The 27,915-nt window shown below is 39.4% G+C and overlaps 1 protein-coding gene across 13 annotated transcripts in view; it reads left to right on the plus strand.

The window, feature by feature from the left end:
• The window catches only part of ncam1a (neural cell adhesion molecule 1a), a 295,827-nt gene extending 268,302 nt beyond the window's left edge, over positions 1–27,525 (plus strand). For 8 of the 13 annotated variants that reach the window (XM_028030584.1, XM_028030587.1, XM_028030585.1 and 5 more), the window contains 4 exons: positions 15,125–15,332; positions 16,638–16,754; positions 18,060–18,449; positions 23,395–27,525. In XM_028030584.1, coding sequence (XP_027886385.1) covers positions 15,125–15,332; positions 16,638–16,754; positions 18,060–18,449; positions 23,395–23,515 — 836 coding nt within the window. In that variant the 3' untranslated portion in view covers positions 23,516–27,525. Of the gene's footprint in view, positions 1–4,186; positions 6,301–15,124; positions 15,333–16,637; positions 16,755–18,059; positions 18,450–23,394 lie in introns of those variants that run through there. The other 5 variants (XM_028030592.1, XM_028030593.1, XM_028030594.1 and 2 more) reach the window with 2 other exon arrangements.
• The last annotated feature ends 390 nt before the right edge of the window (positions 27,526–27,915 follow it).

Consider the following 27,915-nt stretch of genomic DNA (forward strand, 5'->3'; position numbering starts at 1 on the left):
CGGAACAGATTAATCACTGTCTGTCATCTTCTACTTCTCTATTCTCTCTATTTTCATCCTCTATGTTTCCATGTCTCCCTTCTTCGTTTTTTTTGTCGCATAACGCGATACTTATCACACCAAATATTAAGTTGTGGTTTGGATGGGGTGTTAATACTTTTGCAAGGCTGTCGCGCTATATACGGGTTCAGGCAATTCCTGTAGCGTCCAACAGCCAATCAGAAGAGTGAGCAGACTCACGGGATAAACTGTGCTAAACATCTACGTGACGTTTCATAGAGAGCAAGAAAAACACAGCAGATGTCCTGTTTCACTGATGACCTCCCTGACTTGGCCTCATTACTCTCCATGTGTAAAGGCATCCTCTCTGTCTCACGTCCTCTCATGCTGCCTCTGTCTTTGCTTTCGCTGCTTGGTTTAGCGCCTCCCGCAGCTTTCAGGATGTGTTGCTGACCTGAATGCATGCTGTGTGGCCTAGTTAGGTGGGGATCCAGCCCTTACAGCCTTTTTTTTTTTTTTTTTTTGCATGGTGCCTCCTCCAGTTTAAATTAACGTTTGCCATTTATAACTAAAATACCCAAAAGGCAATTTTCTGGCTGTGCATGGCACATGAAGAAACACGTTATTTTCCTTGTTTTATTATCTGCCATGTAGCAGTGGGAGGTTTGGATCTCTTCTAGTTCTACCGTAGCAGAAGTTAGCCTGGGTTTCATCCAAGTCGCTCCCTCTTTGATTCCTCTAATTACTTCCATTTAACTTTTGTTTTGTTTCAGTTTATTCTTGTTCTTTTGAAGTGGTTTTTTTTTTTGTTTTTTTTACCCCAACCTTTTTTTTTTTTTCACTACAAGCTGCTCTGAACCAGTTTTAGCTGAAGAAAACTAAAGGTTTATTTTTAGATGCAGCATCTGCATTTCATTGAGCGTGTCCCTGCAGCTGCTCCTGGTTATACTCACTCAAAACAGCTGCTGCTCCCTAAACAAACAATCAATTTCACCTTCCAATCCGAATGCAGTGTTGATGTGCAGTGGAGACATAATTTGTTGACTGTTTTGTTTTGGTTTTTTTCTGTTTTAAACGTGAGCTCCTAGTGTGGGAACTCAAAAAATATAAATATTGCATTCATTTGAAGCAATTCTGAACCTGCAGCAACTTTTAGCATCTTAGCGTTACGTTGTAGTGCCTCTCTCCTCTGTAGAGAGATTAAATATTAAGTTAAATGCAAATTGATAAATCAGCATTTCACTGCAGAGCTGACTTACAGAATTTAGTTTTGTAGAAATTTTGAATTTTGTGCAACATATTTAAAAAATATATTTTAATACACAAATATTTTCTTATGGCCTATGTAATCGTGACAGTTTACCAGCAGACTGTTGCTGACGCCCTACGGAAGGAGAGCATGTGGCTTGCTCTACAGACTGGCTAATGAGACTGGCTCTACAGAGATTGCTGTATTCATGCAATAGCAATAGAAAGTTAAGCGGAAGGAAAAACTTGTGGTTAATAAAAAAGATCCACAAGTAACCACAAAAGATAACCATAGCCTTACTGCAAAGCATGTCCGTATGTCTGACCAAGTGCTCTGCACAAAGCACTTGGTCGGGGATCCTTTTGCATGAATTACTGCATCAATGCAGCATGGTACGGAGGAGAACTGTGGTTGTGCATTTGTTTTGATTGTGCCCTTCCGCTTATCTGTAACATTGACTCTGCTTTCTCTCATTGTTTATTTGACACCGTGGTAATAAAATTAGGATTCGAAGCTCTGAAATTTCCTGGTAAATGGCTGTGCTGACGTGGGACTTGGTAGAATCCAGTATTTGAGTTATGGTGCCTCCCCACATTTTTTCCTTTCACTCAACTTTCCATTAAAATGCAGAACAGAACCATGTGAAAATAGTTTTGATTATTTTTGATTATTTTGAACCGAATTACTGAAACAAGCTTATTTTTAAAATATATTCTGCTTTATTAAGATGCCCATGACATGCTTCTCACTTACTTGCAGATAACTGTAGCAAGTACTGACAAACATCCAAATCTCCCCAGCTAATGTTAAAGCTAAAGTAAAACTGCTGCTGAGGATCTGAACCATGCAGTCAGTCACCCATCCATCCATGACTCAAACCTCATACCAAGCTTCTGTACTGGATGCGTTGTTTTTGCATGTCCTCTCCGTTTTTTGTGATGGTGGCAGAAGAAATGGTTTCGCTGCGGTTAGCTCCCTACTTTTATCTTTTCTTTGTGCATGCTTCTACCCAGAATGCTTCTTGATGACAAGCCTGATGTACATGACATTTTTGAGAAGTGTGCAAACAAGATTTCTTTGTACTTCTCCCTGCTTGTTTAGTTATTCATAATAAACTCTGTTGTCAGGGTTACGTTGTTTTCTCATTCAATAGATTTCTATTTCTGCTGTAATTAAAGGAGACACGACAGAATCAGAATCCAGTTTATGCTAAGATGTTTCTCGCCAGTCTGTATTTCTGGAATGTTAAGAAATGGGAATCCTGAACATCAAATCATTTAGGTTCATTCAAACTTTTTAGTGGCTTTTAGAAAGTTTGTCAGATTTGGACTCAAACTCATGGAAGCCCAAAGAGAAAGTTGTTTAAATAAAAACGTTAATACTATCTCAATAAACAAACAAAGCTTCCTTTTCAAGGTAACGAGTTAATTATTTTTTTTTTTTTATTGTTTCAACTTTAAAAAGTCACTTTTGACTTGAAATTCTGTAAGTTGCTTGCTGGTCATAAGCAATGGTTATTACAGTTACTGTGGACAGTACAAGGCGAGGACTGTTTTGATATGATACTCTGAGTAAAACAATAATTTTCTTAGTATTCAAGCAAAAACAATTAACACATTTTAACATCAATTTCTATAGTCAAAACTGAACATCTAAAATGATTCCTCCTGCTTCCGGAGGCAACATCAATCTGATGTGAATGTTTGGTGTTGTACCATTTGTTAGTTTAATTGTTAGTTTAATCCATAGACATAATCAACACCTACACCAACTCCTGCTAAATTATGCAGTTTTCAAGTGTGCATTGAATATATTGTGAAATAAAACAGACATAACAGATATGCGTCTGCCCGAAGCGTTTAATTTTGTGTTGTTGCAAGTTAAAGAAACTTATAAAATCAGGATACTTGAAACAGAAACTTATCTCAGGAACTTGCCCAAGTTTTTCCACACTTTTATCTTGAGATCATGACAAAACGTCTCTTTTCGGTTGGATACTTTATCTGAATGACAGCTAAAAAATGTCTTTATTGAAAATGAATTAGAAGCTCTCCATTAGCCATGATTTTCTTTTGATTGCTTGGTGTTATTGTGTCTGTAGGATGTAACCATTCACCTACATCCGTTGTGCATTACACCACTAGTCGTTACTAATGAGGAGGTAATGTCTAAACTCACATTAGTTTAGTAGGTTAGTTTTCTACATTCAGGTTTTCATTTAACTTCACACCATTCTGCAGCAGAACCCCAGAGTTAAGTTCTCAGGAACTTAACTCCAAATTATTTGCAAAATATCCACCTATTTTCATAGAGCATGTCTAAAATAATTTTAAAAATGCAACTTGGGAAGCTAAAATACCTAGCAACACTACTACCAGTATTTGCAGGACAACCAGTTCAGGAACAGCCTTAATTTTTCTTGCCGCTGATTGGCCGTAACCCCAAAGGCGGAAACATGCTAACGTAGATAAAGATTGTTGCCTGGAATTCCTTCCTTGTTGTCGTCATCCCATCACCTTCCATCCATTCCTGCCATAACACATCACTCATTGGGTGTGCTACTAACATACTAAGACTTTTCTCTTTTTTTTATTTATTCCTCTGCCTTACAGTTCCCTTCTTTGTATTCCTCTGCTCAGTTTTAAAAAATCGCCTTTTCGACTTGGATTTCCGAATTTCTGACCTATTTTTCAATCTCTCTCTCCCTGTTTTCCCTCTTTATCTCCTGCTTCCCTTTTCTCCGTGTCCTCTCCCTGTCTCCATGTGTGATCTTCTGGGCACCTATGGACCATGACATTGCCATGAACACAAATTTCTTTCTTTGTTTGTACTTTTATGTTTGTTTGTTTTTTTAATTCCACTTGATGACTATCACTTAAAAAAAAAAACAACAACTTGTAAATATTGCCTGTGTGTGTACTGATGGCAAATTTCCAGCTACCCTGGGCTGCCAGTGCGTGTCTTGCAGTCTGGCGACTCTCCTGCTGTCAGCGCTGACTTTGCTCTGGCTCTCATAAACTGATTTTGTTCAAGGAGAAAGAGGAGAATCTGGACCTTTTCAAATCTTTGGGTTCAGGCTCCTTTGCTTTCTATGCCTTCTGACCTTTGTGCAGCCACACACAAGTTTGGAAACAAAAAGATGACGAGTCAAGACCGTTGGTTTCATGTTATTACAGGGTGCTCAGTACTTGCATCATTTTCAGATTTGGGGGAAATTTATGGTTCAGTTCACTTTTTCATCTGTTTTCATGTTGAGCAGCGCTGTGAAAAACTATCTGCCCCTTACAGACTTCTCCTGTTTTGTTGTTTTTGTCACACTTTAATGTTTCAGATCATCAAACACATCTTTGACTAAACAGTAATCGCTTTCAGTGTTAAATTATGAACTGACTGCGTGGCCTATTTGGAAAGCTGGTCACACCCAGACCTGATTACAGACGGAGGTACAGTTGGTAGCACGGCTGCCTTGCAGCTAAAAGATCCTGAGTTTGAATCCCAGCCTGGGTTCATTCCTAATGGAATCTCCATGTTCTCCCTGTGCATGCTTGCGCTCTCTCCAGGTACTCCAGCATCCTCTCACAGGGTCTCTAAATGGTCCTTAGGTATGAGTGTGTCTGGTGTGTGTGACCTCAAATGGTCCAAAGTACACCTCTGAATTGCTAAAAAAAAAAAATAGATAAAAACACTTTTACAGTGGCCTTTTCAAATTCCTGAGGTAAATATGAGTGAGATTCAACGGCATGGCAGACTGCTCCTCGCTGGAAACCCTCCAGTGGAGAAAGCAGTTTTAGAACCACGACCAGGTTGGTTTACAAATGAAATCATTGCTTAACATTTAGACTTGAAATGAAATTATGTCTTTATTTAGTTCAAACAGGTAAAATGTCAAATAATAAAATAAAAAATATATATATCAATTTTAATCATAATGTAAAAATACCAAACTTTCTAATGCCGTTTGAAAAGGAGTGGAAGAAGACAAAGTTTAATAAATCCTACCCCCATCCGTCCCATCCAGCTATGTCCCTCGTCATACATATTTGCACATCTAACTTTTACTCCCTGAGCTGAACCATTTAACTATGACAAATAAACAAAGGAAGTCTAAGGACGGGCTTTTTTCACAGCACTGTATATGAGTATATTTAGGGAAAGGGATTTTTTTTTTAATGCTTGTCAGTGTTACCAGTTGCAGGTGTGTTGATTCAATGCAGTATTGTTGCTTTGTTTTACATATTTGAACACTAACACATTCATAATGCCTTAATGTGATTTTAACAGGGGTGGTTAAACCCAGAAACTACCTTCTACTGCTAAATAACATGGCCAACATGGCCGTTGTAGCAGACGTTTTTCCTGCAGGACTTGGTTTCTGCTGAACAGAGACCTCACTCCACAGAAATGCCACAATGACATAAAGGCATGAACACAGCATGCAAGCTGACACGAGGCATGATCCAGTACTCCACAATATGCAACGCAGCTGCTTCAAATCCCCTCTCTCCAGCCCACCCACCCTCCAGTCGAGCATTATGAATGTGTTAAACAGGAGACGAGTGCAAATCCTGTGCCTGAGTCCTGTCGAGCTCCAACTGTCCTGCTGTTGAACGAGGAGAAAGATAAACTGAGATTTTTAATATTGGTTCCAGTCGAGTAACTGGTGTCTGACAGCAGTTTATTTTTCCACATATTATGCTCATTTACAGAAATGTACTTATGTAAACCAACTTGTAAGGAGAGGATGGCGGGTTATGAGGGGGGGGAAAAAAAAGATAATCATGTTTTGTGACAAAGTATACATAACTCTTTTCAAACGAATATTCAAGAAATACAACACATCTGCTGTTATTTTGACAGTCCATGCTCTCTTTTTACCTAAAACACAGAAACTGTCTGGAAACATAAACGCAGCAACTGTTTAATGCCGCAAAAATGATTTCAAGAATGTGAAATTATTTTATTGTTTGAGACATTTTTGTAAATGTATATCAGTGTATTTCCATGTAACCATTGTAGGGTTGAAATAAATTCTTTCTTTTTGTTTGAAGACAGCCATGGCTTCCTGAGGCTTTAGTGACTAAACCCCCTGAGGGACCTGAATGCGGTTCAGAGCGGCTCCTTGTAGTCGAAGCTTTAACGTTGCTGTTTAAAATCTGCATTAAATAAACTAGAATATCAATAAAAAGTTTATTTACTGTACTAATTAAACTAAAGAAAGTGAAACTAAGTTACATAGATTCACTGATTTATTTCTAAATTTTACCTCTGGTATTTTTGATGATTATGGCTCATAAAACCCCATATTTTTCGCTTGTATTATGAACTCCTAAAAGATGTTGGCTTACACAATTATGGAGAAGACCTCAGACAGAAGGTCATTGCTAAAGAAGAGTTTAATCTAAGCATTTTATTAGAAAGTTAAGTGGAAGGAAGAAAGCTAACTGCAGCCACTTCACATAACCAGGACGTGAACCGCAATGAACACTTTACATTTTTTACACCACGACAGGCTTTTTGGAGATGCTGCTTTTTTTCATGTGACCACGCTGCCATGAGTACCAATAACTGCTTTAATGTCCAGGATCTCACTGACCAGAGAACTGGTCTGACTTAAACCCTGTGACGAACAAGTATTATCGCGGGGAAGACAAGAGACACCAGAACCAGCAATGCGGATGAGCTGACGGCTGCGATTGAAGCAACCTGTTCTCCTCCGTGCCACGCTGCGCTGACGCAGTAATTCATGCACATTTCAGTTGATTTTAATTTTACATTTCCTGATAAACTTGAGTTTTGGGTTTTCATCAATCATCAGTGTGTACAAAAATAGAAATATCCCTCAGTGTGTTATAATCTAAGCGTATGTAATTAAATTGCATTTAATTTAAAATGGAATTACGGTAATTCCATTTTTAATGCTAAGCTAATTTACTGAGATGCATCTACATATATGTGATTAAGGTTTTAACTACATGAGCTTTTTTATGGTGCAGTCATAACATAACACTGTTTAAATATGGATTTTTAAGAAGTAGGATTGTATGGTGTCATACAGTAAAGTTGTTTCAGTTTGAATGAACACAGTGTCTTTGTCTAAACAATTTGACACAAGCAGATTAATTTATTTACAGACAGGCAACACATGGCTTTCAGTACTTTAAAGAAGTCTGTTTCTTTTTCTTAATGTTACCTTTTTTCCCCCCGTATTATATTTAATGATATAAATGATCTAATCTGTCCAGATCACCTTCTTCAACATGGTTGCTGTGACTTAAGCATAACTTGTGGAAAGGTGCATTCATCTTCCAAAAACTCTGAATTTATTTGATCTCCAGTTGCTCTAATATTTCCTTATGAACATGTGACCCATCATTACACTCATCAGCATGCAGCACTGGCTGCACATGCGTGAAAGCAATAGAAAACATATTCAGAACACGACTAAGTTTATATTGATTAACCCCATACTAATGTCGCCCTGGGCATCTGCCCACATGACTGGTATCGAACACTGCAGCTGAGCCATGTTTCCCTTTCCTTCCACTTCACACCCAGTCTTCACTTCACTGCGTTGGTCCATCACAATAATTAGATCTTTAGATCTAATTAGATCTAAAGACATTTGTTGATGAGAAAAAGGTGAAAGCCAGCAGGTTCGATGTGATGCGTCCCTCTTGACCTCTGGAGTCTGTTAAACATAAAAGTCATCACTTTTCAGGTACCTGTTCGAATGTAATGTTTCATGGAAGTAAGTGAAGGACGCGTTAAAAGCTCTTCTTTAATGGTTCTAACCAGACTCTGAGTTTATAAAAGCTCTCAGGTCCAAGGTTACTCAACGCTCTCCACACAGTATAGATCTGTTTTATACGCAGCTCCAGCAGCTACTAAAGAGCAGCAGAATCATAATACATCAGATGTATAAATACTAGAATCCCATGAAGTTGTGCTTAACATTTTGCATTGATTTGCCTTTAGCAATCCCACAGACATGAATATTTTTGTCTGTCTCAAGTATATTGTACAGGCTGCATTATGGTTGATAATGAATCATTTTCTGAGTTTTCTTTAAAGGTCAATCATTATGATTTTTTTTTTAAAGCTGCTCCTGTTTCATTTATGATGCTTCCAGGTGAGCTAAAATGTTCTGGTAATAATACGGTGCATGAGCAGAATGAATCCGTTCTAGAGGCTTTCTGTGGGTGTCGTCCTGCTTCAGTCTGGAGCTGAAATAATTCAACAAAATCTACAGTTCTGCTTGAAGAAGCAGCAGGTTCTGTCAGTGGTTCTCGATTTGTTCAAAATAGGCAAATTTCAGAGGTTCACTCGTTAGCTTTTATGGAATATTTAATGTCACTGAGCAGGTAAAGCCATCAGCTCAACCATCAGATTCAGTGTCTTGGTGCCACAGCTCAACCAACTCTGAAATAAGTGTGAGGATTTTTATCAGAGTGTTATTTATGTAAAACGCCTCATGCATTCAGCTGCAGCTCAAATTGATTCATACAAAAACCGCCAGCATCAGATCATTCTGTTAAAAGGATGAAAGGCTTTTGAACTGCTGAGATTTATGGTTAATGCACCAAAATGCAATAAAATCCACTATAAAAACATGGAAGATGTCAAAATAAAAGCTGCTTTTGAGCATTAAACTGGCAGCAGTTAAAAACGCTGAGGCATAAATAGGGCTTAAGAATTCCTTAAGGGTTATTTTAAGAAGAAAAACTTCGAATATCAATGAATTCCAACATTTGGAGGAAATATTTAATAAATCTCGAATCTCTAAATCATAGAGTTTAAATGCTTTACTAGATCCCTGAGGATGTCATTACAATAACTGTCAGCTTGAATCATTCACCCGCCTCCCAATCCAGATGTACATTATTCAGCTATTGATATGGGGGAAAACAGTTTCGTTTTTCAACTGAAATTTGGCCGATTTCTCTTCGATGATCCGCTTTAGCTGTTTCAAGTTGGAAGGCCTCAGTGCCATCACCCTAATCTTTACCCACCATCACAGATTCCCCATCCAATTCAAATCAATTCTTACTCACAATTGGTATTCCTTCAAAACCCAATCTGGAAGGGGGGGATGATGAATAATTATGGACCTCACTGCACATCAGATCTTGTGTTTCCATCGGCCATAATGAGACACGCCTGGGACGACTGCGCTTCCGTTTAATCTCAACTAAATCGTGTCGGCAGGAAAATGAGACGTTAGGACCCCCCAGAGTTCCTCTCCTCTTCCTCCTGTTGATCATCAGTCTGCTGAGTAACGGCAGCGCTGATCAGCTCGGAGCAAATTTAATCAGGCTCTTCATCTCACAAACTTCTGCAATATTTCTGTTACCTAAAACAAACGGCACGCAGTCGCCGTGTGCATGCAGTCTGCGGGGAAAGCTGCCGCTGCTGAGAGATTTGAGATCAACTCTGTGCAGCCTGACATGATTCCCCAGGTCACGTTTGCTGGATGTGATTAATTAGATGTCACTATTGATTAAGGCTCAGGATTATTAAGCGGTAGGTGTACACGTGAATGTACAATAAGTTGGAGTTACTCTGAATTCTAAAACTATCCCAATGTCTGTTTTGGTTGGAACTTTGTTTTAATCGATATCCTTAAATTCCTTCTGCTTGCTAACTCTAAAAGAATAAAGAGAGAAATGGGATTCTGACATCAAGCCACACCTCTTGTTTCAGCGTCCATTTGTTAAACGCTTAAAGCCACTCAGGCTGCAGATCCATGAGGAGTTTCTAGATATGTTCATCAGTCAGACGACCAAGCCAGTTGTAAGCATTTGCTGTGAACGCAGGCCAGAGCTGATGGCGTTTTAATGGCGGTGCAGCGCCCTACAGTGGTCATACTGTGATGTAGAACTTTTTTTATATAAATAAAAATAAGCCAGAGCTTCACAGGGAGAAACAGAGAAGAGACACAGATATAAAAATAAGAGTCCATGTTTCTGTAATATTAAAAATATAAATCAAAGCAATAAAAATCAATTCTAATGCAGAAATGTGGCTTTAATAACAGCAGAGCTCTGTACTGTACTGTTCCTCCAGTCAGTTCCTGGTCTAGGCTCCTTTTGCATGAATTACTTCATCGATGCGCCGTGGCATGGAGGAGTTCAGCTCTGGTTCTGCTGAGATATTCAGAAAGTCCAGGTTGATCGTGGCCTTCGTCTCGTCTGCATTGCTGATTCTGATTTCTCTCCTCTTCCTCTGGACCGTGCTCCATGGAGGCTCTCTGGGGTTCTGGTCAGGCCAGTTGGCTGGTGTTTCCATGGTGACTAACACCGGTGTTGGCACTTTTGGCAGTGTGGCCCAGTACAATGTTCTCCTGGAAGATAAAATCATCTCCCTAAAGGGAAAGCTCTCCTCTGGACGATGACTTTGGACCTTTCAGTTCTTTTTTTCTCCTTAGGTTTGGAGCAAAAAGATTTTTATGGGTCACTGATTGAAGACAAGAAGTGCAGCAGTTGTTGCATGAAACTTTCCATTAACATGTTTATTATACACGGCATGCTGTGAACGGTCAGCAGTCTTTTCCTCTGCTGTGTTGGTAAATTAACATTTCTGTAATGAAAATTCATTTTTAATTTAGCCTTATGTCTTATTCTAAAACCTTTTAGGAACTGAATTTTGGATTTTTGTTAAAACTGAACAAATATATTTTAAAAATATACAGAATCTACTGAAATAGATTTTCAAGAATAACTTTTCTAATGACCTTCTAATTGACCAAGCTGTACCTGTAGTGTAACGGAGTGGTTGTAATCCTCGTCTTTCTTGGAGACATTCTGGTTATGATGGACAAAAGGAAACACAGGAAATCTGCAAACAAAAATAGTTTTTTTAATGAAATTTCCAACAACATGCCTTTTAGATTTCCATCAATGCATCTGTTTTTTGTTTGTTTGTTTGTTTTTGTTTTGTTTTTTTTAAATATCAGAGACATGCTTTTATTTATCATGAAATGCCTTTTGCAGAAACCACTCTGAGCAGTGAGTTGTGAGATGCATGGCCACATTTCACTATGAGGGGCCGTTTAGGACAAAATTTACGTTTTGTCTCTCACACACTACCAAAAGGTCTCATTTTTTGGAGTGTGCGTGGCTACTTTTTTGGAGTATGCGAGAGTTTTTGGTAGTGTGTGAGAGACAAAACGTAATTTTTTGGAGTGTGCGTGGCTATTTTTTTGGAGTATGCGAGACTTTTTGGTAGTGTGTGAGAGACAAAACGTAATTTTTGTCCTAAACGGCCCCTCATATTTCACCTCACACCGCACTGTTTCACACAAACACAGATAACCACCGTGTGCATCAGGCGGTATAATTCACGGGACTATACGATGTTAATGAATCACCGGTGTAAGTTGTGTTAATAAGCGTGATCATTAGTGCTGGACAGGCCTTATTGATCTCTCAGACATGTGTGGGATTCTCAGTTTTAGAACTGAGATTTATCACATTCAGCATGTCACCAACAGTTTCCGGCTCCGTCCGGCACCTGCAAACAAGAAGCGTTTCTCCCGACACGCAGATGTGAGCATTTAAACCCCCAACCCTAAACCGTGCGGCATGATTTATTGCTCCTGTTAAAATGCAAATGAACCAATGAGCAGAGGAGAAACACAGGTTGTCTGTAATGGCGTGTTTGGCACGTGTAAGAACACGCAGCAGAGACACGCTTATGATGTTCCAGTCAGTCAGGAGGGGAAAGTCACAGTTAGAGAATTTAAATTAGAGTTAGCCTTGGGATGCTAGACTTTTCTTGCACTACTGGCCGTTACTAACTTCCAACAGAGGGAGAGAGGAAAGGGCGGCGGATGTGCAGCAAAGATCTCAAGGTCAGGAATTGAACCAAGGACCATGGCATGAGGACCCATGCGTCACGCAGTCCACCTAGAAACAATATCATTCTGCACTGCAGGATGAAAGTCATGTTTAGCTTTGCTATTACAGCAATGCTGAAAGATTTACATATCTAATACTCCGTGTAGTGATTATGATCTCATTTTGGAAACATTACAAGCTTGAGCAATGAAAAGACATTAGCCGTGCATAAATGCTGATTTCAACACGAGTCCTTGGACATTCTTGCTACTTTAGAGGAAATTTAAATCAATAGGAAATACCTTGAGAGAAATTATGCTAAATTGAAATCTTGGTGTGATTTTGAGTGTTCAACAGTTGTTTTCCACAAATTAAATTTGGTTAACAAATGATGGGATTTCTTTCCGCCTAGCTAGCAAATAAAAAGAGGCTGCTTTCACATGAGCACAGGATCTTTATTTGGAAAATGTCTTTTGTTTTTCTTTTATTGTTCCAAAAGCTCTTCAGCCAGGATTTCTGCACTGTTCCACTTTCAGTTAGGAGTTTAAAAATACTCAGAATGTGAATACTTGAATGTGTTGAATAAACCTAAACCTTTCTCTAGGTTAGAATGATGGTACATCTTGAAACTTCCGTGTTTAAGGTGGCCGTGTTCTGGAAATTGCTGGAGAACCAGGGTACATGTCCACAAGGAAGCTCCCAGAAAAGCTCCAAAGCCTTTAGCGTCATCTGTGGATACATGCGTCTGACTGTGACTTCAAATGTGCAACAACTGCTGCAAAAACACTGACAGAGGTCCTGCCATATGCTGACTTCAGCACATTTACTGAAGTAATTAACCAATGAAAGCAGAAGTATTGCTTTCGGTGTTATATATTAGTGTTTATCAAGCTGTTTATTGCTGCATTAAAATGAATGCAAACAGTACATTTACCATATGCCACCTTGCAGAACATTTGTTTGTGAGGACAGAAAACTGCAAGCAAGGTTATTTTAAACAAATATTTGATGCAGGTTTTAGCCTTTTGATGATACAAAGATTTATACTGCAGCTCAGCACTGCCGTTTTGGACCACTGAGTATAACAGTACAAATGTCTTATATGAACTTAAAGGTGATTTAGTAAGCAGAATGGAGCTCCCCTTCTCTCAAGACAGTTTGATGAGCTTTTCATCCTGAGCAGACCACAGTGCTTCGAGGACATAGCCTTTACTGCATCTGAGCCTCACTCTGCCTCTGAATTTATCCCTGTGTTGTTGTTTTTTTTACAGTGCATTACCTGTGGGGAATACACTGTGGAATATTTACTTATGTAACAGTGTTGCTTGTGTAATATTGTTTGAAAGAAAACAGTTAAAGTTTAGTGAAGATGAGATAAACCTTCCAATGGAGGAGTTGTCGGACTGCTGTAGAAACTGTCTCTCGGTCTCACAGTGTGTCTGCGAACCGAGGACAGCAACTCTTAACAGAAGTCGGGGATCGCCTCTTTGTCAGCACAACAAGCCGCCAGCCTGGTCGCCTCCTCCCTGCATTTCATCCCCACCAAAGATGAGCTCAGCCACAGTGGTCTCTAATTAAACGTCATTGTTGTGGGTTTGCTGACACAGGCACAAGTGTACAGAGTGGACAGTAGGGGGCTAAATACACAACCCAGTGGAGCGCCAGAGGTGGGGTCCACTCTGACTCTCTGAACCTGGTCAGGAACAAAGTCTCTGATAGATCTGTAGATATCAAGTCCCAATATGGTACTACATTAAAATAAAATAAACTGTTTTAGTGCCGCAAGGTCCTGTTCTTAGCCCACTTTTTTTTTTAGTTTGAATATAGTTTACATAGTTAGTATACATAGTTTGCCTTAAGTGTTCTGGTGTAGATTTCCAGATTTACAATAATATTAAAGCTCCTGTGTCACTTATAAGCGGATTACATCTGTGTCAACACGATGAACTGAAGATTTGGAGTTCATTCAATATAATTAGAAAAGTCATTTTTAGCACAGAGTATTCAAAAAAACTGTTCATTTGTCTTTTCTTAAGAGACTGGTCTTTTATCAGTTATTTGTAATGTTGGATGCTAATCTCAGTTTTATTTCTTCAGTTTAAACCTTGAATAAGATCCTTTTGTCACTCAAAGTCCATCTGAAGACAGGGTTTGCAAATTAGCTTAGATTCCAAATACTGAAGCGTCTTTTCTAATACTGACCACTAGATATAGTATGGAAACTACAAAGCTAAAGTAAGGCACTGCAGATGAAACTCTGGACCGAAAACTAAAATCAATCTTGGAGTGTTTTACTAATACTGCTATGTTTCTCCTCCAGTGTTATCCCGTGCCATTCAAAAATAAGTGGAGCATCACAAAAATCCCAGGGGACGATGAATAATTTTTTGCACAACGCGTCAGCACCTTGAACAGTCCGCTGTGGTTTAGGTTGCTTCGGACACGTGGGAGAGAAGAACGATGCTGGATTCAGTCCAGACTCTGTTCTTAACATTGTCTGGGAACCATGCAGGACTTCCTCCGAAAAGAGCTGGAAACTAAAGCCAGTAAGGCTTTTGGCATCGAGTGAACACTTGACATTGATTGAAAAGTGTCAGCAACATCATGTTCTCCCACAGATTCTTTTTCCAAAATCCTTCGGTTTCTTCTCCCAAATATTGTTCAGACTCCCGGAGCAAAGAGCAAGAAAACTGTTGCAGAACAACCAAAAGTTATTCGTGGATTCACCTTTCACAGTTCCATGTTTTAAAAGCTTGAAAATGAATTTGATAGAGTAGAAAGTACAACATTTCCCTCTTAAAGACGGAGTGGAAGATTGTTTTTTTTTTTTTTTTTGGAAAATGTACTTGGTGATTCCTCCAACTAATTGCTTCACATCTTCATTGAGACTCACCGTATCCCTCACCGCCTCTCATCATGTCTGTCCTCTGTCTAATTTCCTGGCTGCCCCCCTCTCCTCTCCTCCATGTTGAAACCCCTCTTTCTCTTCTGCCTTGTGTGGTTTGCATATCCCCCCCTTTGCCTCTCTCTTCCTCTTCAGACACCGCAGACGGCGGCTCGGGACTCGGCACCGGCGCCATCGTGGGCATCCTCATCGTTGTCTTCTTGCTGCTGCTGGTTGCCGTGGACGTCACCTGCTTTTTCCTGAACCAGTGCGGCCTCCTCATGTGCATCGCCGTCAACGTTTGCGGGAAAGCCGGCCCCGGCGCCAAGAGCAAGGACATCGAGGAGGGAAAGGCGGCGTTCTCGTAAGCGCACGCATTGTGATTCACTGACTGCTTCTGGATTTATTTAACAAAGAATATAATCTGACATGCTCTGTAAATTCTGGTAAAGATCCACCAAATGTCTTGGTGACTTGGTGAAGATGCAGCTGTTTAATGGTGGTTAGGCTCCTCCTCCCTGGGCCTTGGAGGAAGGTGGAGTTGATTTTGCCAGATGACCATGTTCTCGCTGAAAAACCACTGAAAAACCCAATCACAGCAGACTCTCAGTTTTCTGATGTAGAAGACATCAGACTTTTCTTAAAAACTTGTAATGTTCACAATGCAGAGCACTGTAACAGGCCCACAGCATCACAGATCCTCCACTCTGCTTAACACGAGTGCAATCACTAGCTCAGCAAATTTGACGAAAGTAAAAATGGCAACAAAAAAAAAAATAGTTACGGTTTTAGAGTAAAAATAAGAAGTGTTGGTGGTAAAAAAAAATTATTGTGGCAGTAATTTATTAAAAATACCTTTTATTGTAAAAAAGAAAGAAAGAAAAGGATACATTTTTTAAAATTTGCAGAGTGAGATTACTCTGCTAAACTAAAAGACACATTTACTTTAAGGCTTTTCACACAGCCTAATCATTTCACCAGTAATAGTGGAGGACGCTGTTTCTCGAACAATGAATGCAAAATGCAATTATGTTCAATGATTAGGAATTACTGACAATGCTAGAATGTTTGGAGCAACGTAATTATTAATGCAACCTTCCTGAAAAGAGCGCTGTTCTTTGATCAAGAATTCACCTCAATATGTTCGGCAGCATCTCCTCATGGAGGCAGTGAACACAACAAATAAATATTTCAACCAAAGCCTTCACAAAACACTTCTTCAGAGTCCGTGCCACGCTGCGAACCGAGTCGCGGCGGCGAGATCTGCAGAGATGTTTTGCACCTTCAGATCTCAGACACGTCGTTCCCTGCCAGCAAACGCTTTTAAAGCCGAGCACAATCAGAGAGTGGCGAAGCCCTCAGGGGGGGGGAAAAAAACGAAAAAGAAAAAGAAACCTGCAATCAGAGCACGCAGGTTGATGGAGGCGGAGGATGATCAAATATTGGCTTGAGTGAACGAGACAGCGTGGCTGACAGCCGAACAGGCCGTCTGTGTGTGTCTGAATCTTTGAGCTTGTTTGTTTCACGCTGCTGCCGATCGTTTGCGTGAGGTGACCGTGTGTTCCCGGGCCGCCATGAAGCGCTGCCTGACTGAGGCCTCCTCACGTCTCACAAACGCACGCCTGAATTTATGCGCCCCGTCTGCTCTGTCCTTTCTTTCTGGCGACAGGAAGGACGAGTCTAAGGAGCCGATTGTGGAAGTGAGAACAGAGGAAGAAAACGCCCCGAACCAAGAAGGAGGGGGTCCCACTGAGCCCAATGAGACCACCCCGCTGACAGAACCAGAGTGAGAACCGAGCGCTTTAATTGGCTCTCTGAGAGACGGTCCAAAACCGAGTCTGCACACTTAATTGGTGGATTGATGGCTTAAATATGTAGGATTTTCAGATAAAATAAGACAAATATAAAAACAGTGCTGTATGGAAGTATTCATACCCATTGAACCTTTTCACGTTTTGTCACAATTTATCCTCAAGTTTTAGTGTACGATATCAGAATTGATGTGATAAACCAACATTTAGTAGCTGTGAAGTTGAAGAGAAATAATTCACAGTTTTGTTTGTGTCGACGTTTAATAACAGCAGCTTTGTTGACATTTCTTCCAGCTTCGCTCATCTACACACTGAAACTCCGGATTCTGTGCAAAATTGCTCGACGTCATTCAGACTGAACGGAGAGCAACACGTCTACAACAAATGTTTAATTGGATTAAAGTCTGTGCTTTGACTAGGCCATTCTAGCTCATGAATACACAGTGGCTTGCAAAAGTATCCATACCCCTTGAACGTTTCCATATTTTGTCACATTACAACCACTGTCTGTACTGAGGTTAGATTACACACACGGATAATGATTAGCAGTCATCCTTTTTCTTTCCATTTCACAATCGTGTTGCAGTTTGTGTTGCTCTGTCACATTAAATCCTAATGAAATTCATTTAAATTTGAGGTTTTAATATTAAGAAAAATATTAAAAGTTGCGTAAACGTTTAATGGGTATTAATACTTCAGTTGATATACAGCTTTGAGGCTGAGAAGCTCCATTTCTTTTAGCTGTTTTCATGCTCGTTGTGTAGTATAGATTAGGAAGCTGTTTGAAGGAACATTCACAACATAACATTCATTGCTGCCGAATATTTCAGAAACATGTTGGTGTGGAGTTTTAACAAACAGAGTGGAGAAAATGATTGGCGACTTGAATCCTTTCAGCTCTTCAGGTTTCAGGTCCAGCTGACGTTATGTGGCTTTATCTTGTTTCTGTACCAAACAGAATCCCTCGAGTTTCTGTAAAAGCTCAGAGCAGCAGCTGTAGACCAACTCCTTCATCCTGGGAAAACTGCTTGTCCATTCCTTTGATTATTTTGTGTTTTACCCTCCAATATTTTGTCGCTAACATTTTGAGTGTATAGATTTTTACTTTTTCCACTGAAGCACAGAAGCACTTAAAGCCTTGTTGTTGCCCTGACTTGCACTCTCACTCTACCCTTTTTTGTTTCATATTTTTTTGGCTCTATGCTTCCTCTCCTGTGTCTACCCTCCTCTCCTACCTCTCTCTCCCCCACTCCCCCTCCCTGCTACTTCCTGCCAAACAGACCTGCCGCTGCCGACTCCCCGAACACGGCGGTAAACCGACTCCCCCCGGCTGCTGCTAACTCGGTTACAGAGAGCTTTAGCACGCCACAGACTAACTCCTCTCCTAAAAACACCGCTGCAGCCCTTTCCAATTCACCTAAAGCAGACTCCGAATGCAGCGTCGGGCCCCTGGTTGACCTCAGCGACGCTCCAAAAGTTGCCCCTGCCTCCAGCCCTCCTGTATTAGAGCCAGTTAGCCCACCGTCCGCTAATGGCGACAGCCCTCAGAACCCGTGTGAGTCAGTGAAAGCCCCCAGCAGCACCCAGAGTAAGGACTTACAAGTAGACGGCCAGAGCAACGATGCCCGCTGTGCCCCATGCTCAGACTCCACCACATCAACCCAAAATGAGTATGAACATCTCCGTTTCCTTTATTGCTCCCTTTTGTTCTGGTCATTTCATGAGGGCTGTCATGTTTTAGGAGAACTTCACCCTTAAACGGTTCTTCCCACATGCATGGTTCTGCTCAGAACAGAGGCACTGCTGCATCTCCGTCCATTACAACAACATCCAAAAACTTTTTTTATTTCATTCATTCAAAAAGTGAAACTGATTAATTGAACATATAGTGTGGATTTTGCTATTAATTCTTATGGCTTATATTGCCTCCTGTAAAGGTTCATTTCAAATAATTAATTACACAGATTTTAATTCCTTAAATTGGAAAAAGAAAATATTTTGCTTTCCCTCACTATATGCTTACTGCAATATTTGCTGATCTATTTTGTGTGCAGTGACAAATGTCAGTTTAAAATTTCAAATGTTTACACATTTAAAGAGCCTCAGTGTTTATTCTTAACTCTTTGGTACTAAAAACTGATTGAAAATCGATTTATTCACTGCATATCTGTTTGTGTAAGGTTGAGATGGGACTTCACATGAAAACATCCCTTTAAACCATTCAGACTTTCAACACAAAAGAGACACAATCAAAACTGTCAGATGATTTATTACCTCGTGATAATAACTCAGAAACAGTCCAAATAGTTTGGATGTATTTTTTCTTTCTTTCATTGTTACAGAAAGTTTCCTTTTATATCATAGGTTTGTGGCACTTTTCTACCTAGAGAAAAATATATAAAACACAAGATACTAACATAGATGGAAAAACCTTATGACAGCCTTATATAATAGCAGAAAGCACAATGGCCACCGTAAGAAAGGCTTACAGGACTCAGTTATGCCACATGAACTGATCAGTACATTATTGCGAGAGAATGTCCATGTCCCCATCTTTAGCATCTGCAAGCATGTAGCAGCAGCACAGACATCCCTTACAGTAATGTCAGCATCCAACGTTCACATTTCTACAGAAAACTCCATGAATGTTCATGAAACCTTGTAGAGATTCACCTTTGTGCTGTCATGTCCCTGAAACTCACTGACATTTAATTCAGTAAGCTTCTGTACGTTGCTGAGCTGTGCTTTAATGTATGCTTTAACAGTTTTTCATTGGCAGAGATTTGATTTTAAGAGGCTAAAATCTGGAGCCAAATATAACCAATCAATTATCTTACTAAAAAAAACAAACTTGCTCTTAAAGGCCCCATGCAGCCAAGTTTGAGGCCAAGTGTGAAGAAAGTTTGAAATGAAGATCACATTTCATCAGTCCCTGTTAAAACTGCTGACCTGTGGAAGATATTGATTGCCTCCATCTCACCCTGAAATATGTTCGGCCGTTTGGCTCGGCACCAGGATCCAATAAGCATCAGCTGTGGGCAGAGATCCAGAGGCAGCAGGAGCTGCTTCACCTGAATTAATCATGTGGAAGAAGGAGCACAGCTGCGACTGCAGACACGTCCCACATTTTAAAAGCTAGGAGGAATTTGTTACACAGTAAATATTTATCAATTTTATAGCATTCATTGTGGATTTTTTTTTTTTTTTTTTTTTGAAGACTGACGTCTGTATCTGTGTGGGAAAACAATGCATTGTGGGAAATCTAAAAACATTAAGTCTGGACATCAGCACTTGTTGATGTCAGGTCAGTTTTTGGACCGCTTAAGGGTGGAAGTTCCTTTAACATTGCCAGATGTTCACCATCAGTCACTGCATGCCTCCACCCTCCACCCACTGCCTCCACCTCCACCTGTTTGCTTACTAACCTCACAGAAGCGAGCATCTTCCCACCGTTCAGCTCGTTAGCGCTCAGCGCCGCAGGCCTCCACGTTATGGCTAACATGTAGTTCAATGTGGGACGAGATTTAATAGGTGTGATAAAAAACATTAAAGATGAAGAGATTAACAAAAAAAATTTCATTAAAAGATGAAAATAAATGACTAAAACAAATCTCCACATTTGACAGTTTTCAAAAAAAAAATTTTAAATTAAATCCCAGTTTAATTTTTTCATGCTTTTCATTAAAAAAATTAAAATAAAATGAAAGAGAAAAAGAAGAGAAAACAGTGTAAGATTCATAGCCTCGTGACACATATGATGTGAAATAGAGCAACATAAAACATGATCAAATGAAATTGAAATATTAAAGTTAATAGAATTACAATGAATTGAAAACACAAAATTATGTTGAAATACAATCAAAGAGTGAAGTGAAACGGCAGCGAAGTGTAAAATATAGCAATCTAAAATAAAATAGAAGAAATAAAAAATGGAGTGAAACACATTAAGTCAAATAATGTTAAATAATAAAATATTTTTATATTGTTGGCTCAAACCTTCCCCACTATGCTTTCATAAGAAACATAGTGAAAGGCAATAAATGAAAATAAAATAGTCATTTTTAAGTGATGAAGACATAAGTTAAATCAACAATATGGAAATAAATACATAAAGTTAAACCAAAAATTTAAATAAAATGTAAGCAAATTATAAATTTAAAAAGCGAAAGAATTTTTAAAATGTATATTTAATTGTAAGATAAAATCAAACCAATAACAATAAAATAAAATGAAACCTTTGATTACATTTATGAACAAAGCTGTATGTGGATTCTGTTTGATAATATTTGTTGTCAAAAGTAGGCAGCAAAATCTTTTTTCTGGCAATAAATCAAGATCATTTCATTGCCTTACAGAAAACAGTGATCACGGTTTGATCAAATGTGATCTCGCAGCAGATGTTTTTGGCCCCCGTCTCCTTGTGGCCGGGCCCCACACACTCCTCCCTGATACAGCAGCTCTCTAAATGGCAGCTGGGATGTGGGAGATGATTTTTCTGAACGCCGCGCCGCAGTTTGCAGACGCTGCCGATTCCTGACAGCCTGTGAAGTCGAGGAGAAGACTGTAGCAGGAGATGAATTCCTGAGAGACACTCGTCCTTCTCCTCTTCCTCCAGCTCTTAATTTGCTCACTCGGCTGCTCAGGGGAGGATGTCAGTGATGAAGAGCGAAAGCGTTTAGAGCTACTTGGATGCAGGGAGCTTGTCGGCGCCAAATCAGTGTGATGAAAGCCCGCTTGTCATTGGAGGGATTCTCCTTCACAGCTCAGACGGGCCTGAAGCAGAGCGCTCCCGCTGTGCCGTCCTCCATCAGAGCCGCCGTTTTCGCTGCCGTAGACTCCGTCAGCTCCAACCTCTCTTGTTTGCAGATGGTAAAAATCTGCGGACCGTACAAATGCTAAAAGCTAGAATCTGAAATGATGACATGTCAATTTAAATTGTACATTGTCCCTTTTTTAAGTAAAGTTACAGGGGAACGCAAAGGTTTTCGGCACATCAGCGTCCAATAAAGGGCTGAACCAAGATTCCAGTTTAAATGGAAAATAAAAGCTCTCTTATCAAAATAAAAGCCTTGTTTTGTCTTTTAAGCAATTCTGATGCTGAACATTTGTCTTAAATGTTTTTTATCAGACTCTTCTATAAATATCCTGTTTATTACATGGGAACTTCACAGTCCAGCCGTAGCAAATGCTGCAGCTTTGCTAAAAGTGACGGGAACAGAGTTGTTAATTGTTTTGCAAATGCAAACCTGGAAAGTGTGATCTGTATTTTTATTCATCACATTTACCTTTGATATCCTCGAGTAAGATGCTGGGCGAAGAAATGTTTCTTCAGAAGACGGAGACTCAGAGAACAGGGTCAAATAGAGCGGCAGGCAGGTAGTTTAAAGAAACTTTCCGTGACAGACGTCATAATTAAAAGTGAACAAAAGTCATGGTCATTATGGAAGTGTGCACATGGATTTATTGTTTGCTGGTTTCTATTTCAGACATAGTTTGGTGTTGCGTTCAACTCTGAAGCATTTTTAAAACCGATTTTCTTTTAAGTGTTAATTAGTGATGCTTTGTTTTATACATACTGTTTCAGTTCTTTAAAAATGATGTTGAAATGTGTTTAAATACCGCGTGAAATCATCCACGGTTCTGCTGAAATGTGTCGCTTTGTTACAGGCTAGAATGGCCCAGTCAAAGTCCAGACTTAAATCCAACGGGAAATGTTTGACAATGGAAACTCTCCATCCAGCCTGACTGAGCCTGAGCTGTGTCACAAAGAACATTTCAAGCTTTGATTTCCAGACGTGGAGAGCTGGTAGAAACATCCTGCAGCTGCAACCGCAGTCAAACCCGGTTCCAGTTCTGCAAAGTACTGACTAAAGGTCCTGTTTGCACATTCACATCATGCGTGTCATATTTTTATTTGTTAAAAAAAAAAAAGAAGTGAGAAAACCATAAGTCCTTTTTCTTTCACTCACTTAAAATCCCAGCAGCGTGCACTAAAGTTTGACAAAATGTGTGTTTGGTATTTCTGCAGGGCAGAACGAAACCGAGCAGGAATTTTATGAGGGCTTTTTTTTTTAGTCGGTGGACGTGAGGATCGGAGCAGTTGTTTGAGAGGCGACAGGCCGGACAGCAGAGGAAGAAATATTTTTAGACTGGAAAAAAAAAAATAAATGTAATGTGTGGCTTCAAAGTCTGCTCCCATTGTGTCTGAGCTCAGCTGAGTCCAGATGGCATGTAATCCTCTGGCGTATTGTAGTCGCTGTTGTAGGCCGTGCCTCGGTTCCTCCCCCCCCGCCCTCTAGCGCTGTGTCTACTGTACCGGCCCTGTGTCATTCCACATCAGCATTCATTGTTCCTGGGAAGTAACTGTGACATCCATGTGCTCCTGTCTGATGCCTGGCTAGGATAGCGAGCTCAATCCCATTAAGTGTGAAATGCATTCAGTTCCAGGAGCGAGAACAACAGATTCCCTCAAAGCATCCTGCATGTTTCCACCTCTTTTCCTCCATTTGAGGAACCAGACAAAAGGCAGACAGTTCAGCTGTGAGAAGAGAGCCTCGTCCATTCTAACCGAATCTCCTTTCTCCTCTTTCACCCCTTTTGCTTTCGCCCCCGTAGCGGGAAGGCTGTGAAGAGCGACCACGCCAAAACCGAGCCGGAGGTGAAGGACGCCACGGCCGAGGTGAAGACGGTCCCCAACGAGGCGCCTCAGGCGAACGGCAGCGAAAGTAAAGCGTAATGTCCTCCAGCCGGGAGCGGCGAGGAGGAGGAGGGAGGGAGGGGTGCAGGTTGGGTGGGGAGAGTTTGGGGTGTGGGCTTTACAAGTTAAAAGCGGGGGTGGTCACAGTCACTGAAACTTCGAAACAATTTCACACACACCACCCCACTGCATTAGACAAAAAAAAAAAAGCAGCAACTCAGAAGATAAACTACAAAGAAAATTTGTGTTTCTGCGGAATATGAGCAGGAGTGATAAACCTCATGCAACGCCTTAGTTCCCAATACATCCACCTAAATCAGTCACTGTAAAACCATAGATATTCAGGCGTCATGTCACCCGTTTTTGTACGTAATAAGCAGATCAGCATCTGTAATATTTTCTCTAGATAAACTTGGATGAACTGTAGCTTTACTTCACAGATTTACTGCCTTTTAAGATGCACACAAATGTAAGACCGACTCTACTACTCTTTATGCTCATTATTGTGATAATGGATTATGGGTCTTCTTTTTCTTTTGTCTGTTTTATTTTTGTTGTTGTTTAAATACTGCTCTCACTGCCTATGTAGCTGTTCCTTAATGTCTTATTAAAGCATGTGGGTTTGTTGCGAAGTTGCTGTATTTCTGTAAACTCGTATTTGATCGGGTTTTGTTCTTTTCCGCTCCTTGGTCCTGCGTTTTCCTTCATTTCATCTTCACTCTCCCGAACAATGGAAGAATGATTGAGAGAAATATTGACGTAAAAGTTGATGTCTTGTTTTCTTTTTCCTCCTTAAAAGTCTATTGCATCAGAGTTTTGTGAATAGTAATTTTAGTAAGCCAATTCTGATTTCTCTTCAGTAACTATAGATAAATGCATTCAAAATGTTTCTTTTTTTGTTTGTTTTTTTTTTTTTTTTTAGCTTTTTAAGACATCATTAATCAATTATATTTGGAGCAAAGGCAACATCTCACCACGTGGTGAAACAGGGCTTCACAAACAAATATTATCCAATTTAGCTTCTTATATTAGCAATTAGCGCTGTTAGCATTAATAGCTTTATACCACAGTATAAAGATTCCTATTCTCTAGAGACACTTACCTTCGATTTGAGCCCAAACAGTTTACATTCCTGAATTCATTGTGCTTTGTGGCGGAGATTGAATGCTTGGAAGGATAAGACAAAGTAACTTTGCTGTAAAACCTTTAGCTTTCCGTTTTGCAGAAGAAATTGCAATCCCTCTCTTTAAAAGTAGCAGCCAAAATATCTGTAGAAATTAGTTTCTTACACCTCAATGTCATTTTTAAACACTTTACTAATTTTCAAAGGACTACTCAATAGACTTTAGCATACATCACTCAGTTTCAACTTCCACACTAAAGAGTGTTGCTGTTAGCACAAAATGTGGGACAGTAATTGATTGAAAAAATATCGGATTTCTGAGTTTCTAATCCTCAAGTTTTTCTTTTGGTTCATTTTCTGTCCTTTCCTGGCTTCTGACAAACAGCATGGTGGGTTTGGTCGCCATGCTGTTTTTGTGTCTTGCATTTGCTCTTCAAAAGCTGATTCCATGTTTTATTCTTTTTATAAATCATACAGTTGGAACATAAAATGTTTTTTACATTTTTTCCCCCCTTATGCCTGAAATTTTCATGCCAAGACCTTGAGTTATCCGCTCTTGCATGTTGACCTGTATATGGACTCAATTTTCAGGGGGCCTTAATGTTTTTGCTTAGATTTTTTTTAGATTAGCTAAATCCCAGCTTCGTTCTTTTTTGTAGGCTCCTGTTTAATTCCAATTTTCATGCCTTAAATTGTCTTCATCTCTTAAATATCTATAAAAACCCTCCTTAAAATTCCTCATGCTACAATAACCTTGACTAAATATTGTGTAGCCAAATATAATGGGCCTTGGATGAATATAAATGAACTGGACCAATGAAAACCTGCCCTGCAGGATGTAAATAATGGGAACCTCACTTAAAATCTATCATTTAAGTTATTTACTTATGTCAGTAGATTTACCTGTAACCTCATTACACTGTTTGCAGTTCTCCATCTTGTCTTAAAATCCATGTATACGGACAAACTAGGTCAAAAATGTGTTCTACTCATGAATTAAGCTTTGTAACCCTGTTAAAATAAAATGACAAATTAAGGTTTGTGCATAATTAGAAATTACCCATGCATTGAAAACATTTGCATTTGTACAATTTTTACAGCGCAATATTCTGTAATAAATTGTAGGGGGAAATGTATGGTTCTAATTTTTTACAATTCCAGCACCGTGCATCGAAACATTTGAATGAAAAATGTCCTGTCTAATCCTGATTTTGCTTTTTATAGAGGAGCTAAACCCGTATTTGAGCCCCTATTTACTGGGAACTCTAAAATCAACCCTCAGTAATTGTTCGGATTGATTTTTTTTTTTTTATTTGGAACTTTGCATTTGTAACAAAGATTTCTGCTTTGTGTTTCCGAAACAATTTGTGAAGCATCTGCACAAAACCGATTCACAAATATAAATATATATTTCTGCAGGTGCACAAAGAACATTATATCCACAAAATCTAAAGTGAAACCGGCAGCGTGGCCCACCGTTTCATTAATCCAGCCAAATTGTTTGCGGGCACTCATGAAGTTCTGAGGTTTCGTCATCAGATGGTCGGCTGATTCTTCATAAGAATTTCAAATACAGTGAAAGTAGATGGTGAAACGCCACCAAACAGTAACATAACCGGTTCTGATGTAGCAGGACTCTGTAAATTCCTTTATGTGTGCTGCGAAACGTTTGTGTTTTGAGTTCTGAAAATTCACATTTTTTTCCTTCTCTCTCACACGTGTGTCACACTTTTCCTGAGGTTTCCTTACAGAGATTTGGACACGTAGGTTAGGCAGCAGGTTTGGACTTTGGAGTGACTTAAGAGGTTACAGAAACATCAAGTTAGTCTGGACTGAGATGTAGTTGTTCTCATGACTCATTTTAGAAATATAGATCCAAGTGTGTTATGTCTTTGTATTTGGCGTATTTGGCTCCTTCATAGCCAGAGTTTGTTTTTTCTTTTCTTTTATCATATTTATTGTTAAGATAGTAACCGAATTGAACTGGAACTTTGGAAATTTGCAGCTTCTCTTTTCATTATGTGGCATCAAATCTGAAGGGGCTTATCTAAATTTGGTTAGGCAGTAAATTATTGCGCAGCAGTAAAAAAAAAAAAAAGTACAATAAAGTATGTTCTGTAGTTTACTTTAGTCTCTAATCCATAAACATCTTATGTCATTTATTGGCCTTTCTGTTGAGTTGTTTTAAAGATCAACCCGTTCAACTGCAAAAGAAAAAATCTGTTTCACTTTCCGATGTTTCACTAGCAGTTTTATGAAATGTGTGGAATTTTAAATATTTTTTATTTGAAATTATTTTAACAGCAGCACCTTCCAAACTTATTGGCTGTCCTGGCAGAAAGTCTCAAAATTCATTTTTCCAACCTGAAATTTCAGGAAATTTTATCACTGATGAAAAAAATCCCACCTTAAAAACATTTTTTTTTTTTTAACAAAAGTGTTGGCAACTCTTAAGAGTTTGTACCTAATTTATTTACTGACCTTGTACACTGTTAAGCTGATCGTACTGTGAAGGAACATAATGCATGAGTTGAATATGAAGAGTCACAGAGGCCCATCTCCATGGAGACTAAGGAATATAAGAGAACATGCTATTTATATAATGTTGAATTTTCAAAAATCTGGAAATGGATGATATTTAAAAGAACAAAAAAAGCTGCTAGCCCGAACTTTTCAATATTTAAAGAGACGTTTTTAGAATTTTTAAAGAGGTGGTGCAACTTTTCCAAAGCTCCATTGTGACTTTTTAAAAAAGTAATAAAATAAAATAAAAACATGGAAATGTTCCCCAATGAATAAATCCTCCTAAAGTAAAGTTTGGACTTTTCACTGTTTTCCGATGAGATCGTGTTACTGCAGGACATTTTATGGACAGCTTTTTGCGCCGTTACCAAGGTGACCAATAAATGTGAAGGTTCTGTTGTAAGAAAGATAAACTGTTGAACAAAGTCAGGCGTGATTGCAGATGTTTTACACGGCAAAAATCCTTCTTTAAAAACAGTTTCCAAAAAGTCCAAACTGTCACAAGTCCTAAAGAGTCTGAGGGCAAACCACCAAGCAGAGTGATATTCAGGTTTAGCTTAGACTGATTGAAAACAGAAGGTTCTGCCGAAGGTGGGGAAATCCTCTTGATAAAAATAAGTTTGGTGTCTTGATAATAAAACATCTCCTTTTCTAAAGTTGTGCATCTGAAACATTAAGAAGCGGAGCAGAAGTCGGGTCTTTTTCTGTACAGTGTTGCTTCCACCGTAGACTTGGAGCTGGTCCAGTGTGAACAGCAAACCCACGAGCCTTGAGTGTTAGAGTTGAGCGTCTA

This window comes from Xiphophorus couchianus, chromosome 11 (genome assembly GCF_001444195.1).
Source record: "Xiphophorus couchianus chromosome 11, X_couchianus-1.0, whole genome shotgun sequence".
In the NCBI taxonomy this organism is placed as follows: Eukaryota; Metazoa; Chordata; class Actinopteri; order Cyprinodontiformes; family Poeciliidae; genus Xiphophorus; species Xiphophorus couchianus.